This window comes from Spermophilus citellus (genome assembly GCF_964194105.1).
Source record: "Spermophilus citellus genome assembly, chromosome: 11".
Lineage (NCBI taxonomy): Eukaryota > Metazoa > Chordata > Mammalia > Rodentia > Sciuridae > Spermophilus > Spermophilus citellus.
Genome location: NC_138192.1, coordinates 118,255,985 through 118,264,011, shown reverse-complemented (window position 1 = coordinate 118,264,011; position 8,027 = coordinate 118,255,985). Strand labels below are relative to the sequence as shown.

Below are 8,027 nucleotides of genomic sequence, written 5' to 3'. Positions count from 1 at the left end.
TTGAATTTAGACCTTGGGAAGTGCGTGGTGCATCAGCTCCAGTGTGGTCTTAGCGGGAGGCCACAAGCAGGCCTGGTACCTTCATGCCTGAGGGTCTGAGCCAGGGATCCTGCGTTTTACCCCGAGGTTGAGTGCGCCCTGCCTGGCCCGGGCCGGAAAGAAAGAAAGCGCAGAGTCAGCCCGGGCTCCGGCAGGGGCGCGACGTGCACCTCAGCACTTTCTGTTGTAATCCCCTGGGACTGGGGCCAGATCCCCGGCTTCGGGAAAGGCCTCGGCTCCCCAGGGAAAACCAGGGCAGACTACAGTCTGTCTGCTGACTCAGGTCCCCCACCCCTGGGAGAGGGAGCCAGGCGGGGACTCGGCCTGAGTATAAAGGCCCGCGCGCCAGGCACGCGCGCAGCCTCTGCATTTGCCTCGCGTGCTGCGCTCACCCACCCGGTGAATACCCTATGCTGGGGTGGGGGAGGGCGAGAGGAGGGAGAGCCCCTGGCAGCCCCGATCCAGCCCCGGGGTCCTTCACATGCTACCCGGGTTGGGCAAGCTCTGGTTAGACAGAGGAGCTCTCAAGAGCTGAGTGCGTGGTCCCATCCTTCCTGTCCGCAGCAGCATGAGCAGCGCCCCCGCGCCGGGCCCGGCGCCCGCCTGTCTCACGCTCTGGGATGAGGAAGACTTCCAGGGCCGTCGCTGTCAGCTGCTGAGCGACTGTGCAAACATCAGCGAGCGCGGAGGCCTACGCAGGGTGCGCTCCGTCAAAGTGGAGAACGGAGCGTGAGTGATCTCCGTCTGGGCTGGGTTGAGGGGATGCCAGGTTCCCCTCCCAAGCACGAATCCTGGGATCTCAGCCTCCACCCCTGTAAACTCTGGGGGAGAGTCACCAACATGGGAAATCCCTCGGCCTCTCCGAAACTCCGGACCCCGACACAAGACAAATCGTGGGAGAGTTGTGTCCTCATGCCCTAAAGAGAAAAAGGCAAGAAGCAATCATTGGAACCAGCCCCAACGCCAGCGAAATTTCCATTGTAGTTATATCCTTCCCACTTCTTTTCTCTGAACAAAATTATATAGCTCTGCACTTTAACAAAATAAGCCAAATCCCTTCGGGTGATCCCACCCCAGTCTCCTAGAGACCCCAGCCTGAGGCTTTTGGGAAAGTGAGACCGATCCGTGCTTCTCTATGCATGGTCCCGAAATCCTTGAGGTAGGAGTGCTTGAGCGGATGATCTTTGTAACCTAAAAAATTCCTTTCAACCTGGGGTGCCCTGAGTGGGAAGCCTGGGTCCCACAAACCCCAGATAGCTGCCAGTTTGGAGGTTTTCAAGAGAGGCTGAATTCCCTGCAAGGGGTTGGAGAAAGAGATTGGGTTTCTTCTTTTCATCCGCAGCAAACAAAAGGGAAGGGGAGGAAGGAGTGAAGCTGGGCAGATGCCCTCTAGTTCCCCCTCTCCTTTTCCAGATGGGTAGGCTTCGAGTACCCTGACTTCCAGGGACAGCAGTTCATTCTGGAGAAGGGAGACTATCCTCGCTGGAGCGCCTGGAGTGGCAGCAGCGGCCACCACAGCAACCAGCTGCTGTCCTTCCGGCCAGTGCTCTGCGCGGTGAGCACAGCCCACTTCCCCTCATCTCCTGCTTCCTGGCTCCAGGCCCTGGCCCCACCGCGGCGGCCCGGAAGGGGCATTCGCCCTTGTGCGGGGTGTGGAAACACACTCCCAGATAGGTGGTAATGGAACCAGAGGGAACTAGACCCAGAAGGGTCTCTGAACATTGGAACTGGGGCACCAGATGCCTGTTAATCAGCACCACGGACAGCGTCGAGGCTTGCCAGTCCTGTGCGCCTGGGTTCTTCACATCCAGTCCATTACTGTGAGCGAGAACCTCTGTCATCACATAGCCCTGTGTGGTTGGGGCAGCTATTCTTAGTTCCATATGCAGTTGTGGAAATAAGGTTCAGAGGGACAATGTGAATTCTCAAGGTTACAAAGGGTTAACTTGGAGATGAGACTAGAATTCAGTCCAGGGATCAAGGTTGAGAAGGTCAGTCTCAGTATGTGTCTCTGTGTGTGTGTGGGGGGGGCATAATTAATCAAATACACTAGGGAGGAGGACCTTGATTTCCATCCATGCTGACTTAGGTACTGGTACAGCCTGGAGCTGGGGGTGGAGGGCATAGGACATAGCCCAGTCCAGCTCTCTGTTTCAAGAGGCTGAGGAGCACTATAGGGGGAAGACCCTGGCACTAGGGAAGCCAAGAGGTAACAAACACTGAGGCCCCGGCCTGTCTGTTCTGCCTCTGCCATCTAGCACTGATTAGCTGGGCCTTGCCTTAAGAGAGGTTGCATCCAGGATGCTGGGCAGGGGGTTGGGTAATTAGTGAAGCCTTTAGGGAACTACTTTGATTAGTGGGCCAGACTTCTTTTAGGACCTCTGATTTTCCTAAAAAACAAAACAAAACAAAAAAACAGGCTTATGTCACAAGATGTCCTTTACCCCTGATCTGAAAAGGTCCCTGGGGACCTCCCCCATATACACAAGTCTCATCAGTCCAAAGCCACAGGAGGGGCCATGTGGGGCCTCTGAGCATCCCAGCTTGTCAGACTGCCAGGGAGCTGAAGGAGTGAATTCTGGGAGTGTTCATAGAGTCAGCTTGTGTTGGGCAGGGGATGGGGGAAATGGAGCCTAGGGTGTATTCATCAACACCCTTTCAGGGGACTGATCTCTCTGTCCCCCTTCTTGTGCTTCAGAACCACAGTGACAGCCGTGTGACACTATTTGAGGGGGACAACTTCCAGGGCTGCAAATTTGAACTCAGCGATGACTATCCCTCCCTGCCCTCCATGGGTTGGGCCAGCAAGGACGTGGGTTCCCTCAAAGTCAGCTCTGGAGCGTGAGTCCTGGAACTGAACAGGCAAAGTGGGAAGAACAAGGAGGCAGTGGGAATCAAGGAGGAAATGGGGAAAAGTAGTGGGGGCTCTAAGAGACATGGGGACCTGAGGCAAGGGGAAGTAAGGGGGTGGATGGAGGAAGGAGGGAGTGAAGAATGGGAGCCAGCAGAACAATGAGGGCGAGCAAGGGCAGGAGGCAATGGAGGTTGGGAATAGAAGACTGGATGGGACAGGTGATAGGAAGACCCAGAGCAGTGTGGGGGGCAGGAAAGAGATCCAGGGAGGGAAAGTTAAGCACTAGTTTTGCAGCTGAGAGGAGGGTGCTGGGAGATGGAAGGGGAACTACTAGTGGAGGGCATGGGTCGGGGCAGGAGCAGATCCTACTCACCAGGGTTTCCTCACTGGCCTAGGTGGGTGGCCTACCAGTACCCAGGCTACCGAGGCTACCAGTACGTACTAGAGCGGGACCAACATAGTGGGGAGTTCCGTAACTACAGCGAATTTGGCACACAGGCCCACACTGGGCAGCTGCAGTCCATTCGGAGAATCCAGCACTAGGTTCTACAGCCCCAGCCACCTCCTCAGAGGGCCGTCAATAAAGAATCCTGAACCTGCCTGCTCCTCTTGCCTCCTTCTTGGTGTCTTCCTTTGTGATCTCCATCATTACCCTCTGAGGGCTACAAACTGATCCTGCCCTCAGCCCCAGGATCCTGGACTATCAAGCATAACTGGGCTCAGGGTGGATGTGGGTAGGCATTGGGGGGCTGAGAAGATGCTGGTAAGAGTTGTGGGGATCCTGTCAAATATATTCTCATACCTCTTATTGATAAAGTCCTACCAGGGTGGGTCAGGGGACTGCAAACCCGGGGGCACTCTTGTCATCCTCTGGATGGTGTGGATATACCCCCACAGCAGGGCTTTTAGCTAGATTTCAACCTCTACCCACACTCGGGACCAGGTACCACCACATAAGGCAGAATGTGGAAGTTCTGTTGGTTTCTCTTGAGCACCCACCCTTTATCTCTTCAGCCATTATCTTCACCCTGGTTCCCCACCTAGCCAGAGAATACTACCAGCCTCCTTCAATAGTCACCTTTCCTGCATTCTCAAGACAGGAATTAGTGAGAGGGCTGGACCCAGCCCCAGGCCCTTTGTTTGAATAATTAACAGAGGACCCGTGAACTAGAGTGTCCCTCAGTCATTGAGTTCTGGGAGAAACTGGGCATGATGGCATATGCCTGTAATCCCAGTGATTCTGGAGGCTGAGGCAGAAGGATTACAAGTTCAAAGTCAGCCTCAGCAACTCAGTTTTAGGATAAGTGGCAGAAACTCACAGTCACGACAGAGTTGAGTATGGCAGCAGCCATCAGAGATGCTAACTCCAGTGTGGTTTTCCTCCAGTGACTCTTTTGCAACAGTTAGTGGTATCCCTTCCTCCACAAAAGCAGAACTTTCTGAGGCTCTCTGAACTCTCAGCTTCTCCTGCATGGATTCTCCTGTTGTCCAGCCCCTAATGGGGAGGGGCACCCCAGAGCTCAAACAAGGCAGGGTGATATTGGAGAGCAGTCTGTCTTGAATCTGGGCTGTGCAAAGTCGGGAAATTGCTCCTTTGGAAAAAACCCTGGACAAAAGTCAAAATATTTGGAGCCAAATCACATAGCATCCATGAGCCTCTGTTCCCTTCTCATAAACTGAGGCTATTGGTCCCTGCCTCTTGTGTCTCAAGGGATTGGTGTATGAATGCAATGGGAAGCCCCTGAAAAGGTTTGTGGTATTATGAAAGAGTATTGGGGTACTCCATGTAGGGCCCTCCTACCCTTGTCCCTTATGAGTCTTTGGATTGGGGCACTAAAGGACAAACTTATAGGTGGGGTATGGATTCTGCTTTACACCTGAGTGGCCTCTAGAGTTTGTGGCCCCTGTTGCATCTGAATCCTCTTAATACCCTCTATTTTTCATCTGTTTCACTAATGAAGGACCTGAGATTTGATGAAATCACTCATTTACTTGAAGACAAAACCAGGCTTTGAACACAGGCTCATAATGTAAAATCCAGGCCAAGTGGAGGTTGATGTGAACTGTATGCTAACTCCTCAGGTGTCAGCAGAACCCCAAACTTCTATGGGCCTCGGACAAGTGTGAGGTTCCTGGATGGTTAAGACTCCTCCCCTCCCCTTGAGGAATGATAATAGTAATAATGGGTAGAAGTATAGAACCTCATCTATACACTTCACATAGATTATCTTATATAAAACTATTAATTCTATGTGCAAGTATTATAATTCCCACTTTATAGATAAGAAGACAAAAGTACAGTGCAGGGGTTATGTGGCTGCTTCCAGAGTCACACAAACAGGATGGGAGGGTGCCAGGGGTTGAACCTAGAACCCCATATAAATTGGCTTCAGAATCCAGCAGCTTGCTTCCCAGAGTGAGCCATGGGAAAAGGGGAGATCTGGGTGCCTGTACTTAACTGAGCTGCCCTCCATCCAGGGGGTTCTGTATTCATTGGGGAGAATCAACAACATGGCTTCAGGACCATGAGCAGGACCATGAACAAGGCACTGGTTTGTGTATACTGAAGAAGCAGGTGAAGGTAATATCGCTGCAGCCTTCACCAGCATGGATCTTTTAGGTTTTCCTGGACTGAGGATTCAGGCTTTGCTCCCCACATCCATTGGCAATTAGGGAGTTGGGGCTTAAGAAGACTTACCAGCACCATGTAGGAGCACTTATCACCACCACTTACCAGCCATGTAGGAGCAGGGTAGAACAGAACCCGCCAAGTACTCTCCGCTGGCTTAAACCCTGACTGCACTGGCAGCAGGACAGGATAGAGGAGGTCAAGACCCAGGTGAAGAGGGAGAAACTACCCTCCTACACACAAACTTTTGCAGTGTCCCACCTGTCAGCACCCAAGATTTTGGTCAGGCTGGGAACAAAGCCTACACTGCTGATCTTTGCCTAGTTCAGAGCTGGTTTGTCTGGGTAAATCCCCTGAATGCCTCTTCCTTCTGCCTCTGCCTCCTGCTAAGAATATTAAGTGGGTGAACCTTGATGCCTCCCAGCTCTCCCAGCTCTTTCCTTCTGTTCCTTGTTGTCTTTTGTCAGTAGTGGTTGGGAAAGCAGTAACAATAGGTCTTGTGATCTTGGCCCTACCTTCAAGTCCTCTTCTCCTGTAGAGTTGAGAGTTTCATCCCCAGGAAACATCCCAATCCCTCCCTTTGCTCCACCAGATTCTGTTTTACATGTCCTGAATCCCCTATCCCCATCTTCCTAGGATTCCCTGAGGTCTGGGATCCTCCATATTCTCCCCAAGACTCTGCCCTCCCACAGTCCTCTCTGGCTCCTTTGTACTATTTACTAGCAAAAGTGAAAACTCCAGCAGTTATAACAAATAAGCACAGGTACAGGGCACTGCAGAAACCCAGCCATCCTCAAACAGGTAGCCTAGGACCAGGGTCCATAAACTAATTCTGTCAGTAGTCACAGGGTACTGCATGGCCACAGAAGTGTGCTTCTGACCCAGGGTCCCATCTTCATTCGGCTAGAATCCCTCTTTAGTCTCCTCCTTCAGAGCCAGGAAGTCCCAGAGGCACCCAGAAACCCTAGACTACCAGAGAACCACATCAGCTTCTTTGCACAAGCTAGGAGATGCCATGTACAGTGCACCTTCCTATCTTTTTGGGGGAGGCGGTACCAGGATTGAACTCAGGGGCACTGGATCACTGAACCACATCCCCAGCCCTATTTTTGTATTTTATTTAGAGACAGGATCTCACTGAGTTGCTTAGTGCCTCACCATTGCTGAGGCTGGCTTTGAACTCATGATCCTCCTGCCTCAGCCTCCTGAGCCACTGAGATTACAGGCATGTGCCATCATGCCCAGCCAGTCCTATCTTGACACTTGTACTGCTACAGCCTGGTTCAGGGTTAATTAGCATGGGAGTGATAGTGAAAGTGGGGTTGGGGGGCAAACTGGGATGACAGGGAATGGATAAGGATGGGAGAAAAGTAGTTGTAGGGGGAAGTGGAAGAGGCAGTCGGGAGTCAACCAAGAAAAGCCAGCATAGACTTTCAGTGTCTCTGGAGTAGACCCAGCCACAACCAATTTGCAGAAAGTGAATGGATAAGAAAAGGAGAGGTGAGAAAAAGGAAATGGAAGGGAGATGGGAGCAGGACAGAAACCAGGCAGAGACTAGAAGGCAAGGGGAGACCTAGAAAGAGGGGGGGAGGGAAAGGAGAGGGTAATCCAGGAGAAGTTGCCAAGGGAGATGCCCCAGCGACCCGCCTGAAGCTTGGGACCACAGAAAGGCAGGAAACCGGTGAAAGCAAGGGGAGACAGGGAAGGGGATCGGGTCTCCAGGGAAGAGCAGAGAGTGGGAGACGAGGAGGAGGGAGAAGGCGCGGGGGTGGGCAGAGATAAAGGGAGCAACGGCTGCAAGGCCGGGAGCGCAGCGACAGGCGAGAGGGAGGGAAGCGGAAATTTAAAAGTGAAGATGCAGATAACGCAGCCTGGAGACGGGAACCCGGGTGGGGGTAGGGGGAGGAGAGGAAAGGAGAGTGAGCAATAAGAGGGGCGGGAGCGGGCTGGAAGAAAGGCTCTGGGGAGGGGGCTGTGGTCTGGGGGTCCCAAAAGGGACAGGTACCCCGTCCCTCCACTGTTTGCAGAATCGGAGGCGGAAAAGAAACGCGCTGGCTGCCCCCTTCGGAGCTTGAGGCCAGGGCCCATCCCCCGCGCGTCTCCCGGGCTGCGGGACGCGGGGGGCTGCCGGGTGCGCTTGGCTGTGGCAGGGCGCGTTGGAGACTTTATTGCGATGGGAAGATAAGAGGGGCGGGGGCGGGGTCCGGGGGGCCGAGGCGGCCGCACTTTAATTAAAACGGAAATTGCGGCCCCTGCCCGCGTGGGGACCGGAGGGTTCCAAGCCGCACCATAGCTGGGATCATCGCTCCAGGACCCCCACCCCCACCCCTACCCCCGCCACACCCCGGCTGCCCCCTCCCGCCAGGCCCTGCCGGACCCGGCGCAGTCTTTTCCTCCCTGTCACCCACTGTCGCCTCGGGAGGGGATCGGTGCCCCCGAAGCGCAAAGCCTGACGCGCCCCCCTTCCCCGCCCCCCCATCTCCCACCGCCCAGTCCCCGGCAGCG

General features: G+C 54.1%; 1 protein-coding gene across 1 annotated transcript; it reads left to right on the top strand.

The window, feature by feature from the left end:
* Positions 1-607: 607 nt before the first annotated feature.
* Positions 608-3,436, top strand: CRYBA2 (crystallin beta A2; the record flags this gene model as incomplete). Its single annotated transcript, XM_081262165.1, has 4 exons — positions 608-768; positions 1,453-1,594; positions 2,738-2,880; positions 3,289-3,436. The coding sequence occupies 4 exons, from the start codon at positions 608-610 to the stop codon at positions 3,434-3,436; spliced, it is 594 nt and encodes a 197-aa protein (XP_081118291.1).
* Positions 3,437-8,027: the final 4,591 nt, after the last annotated feature.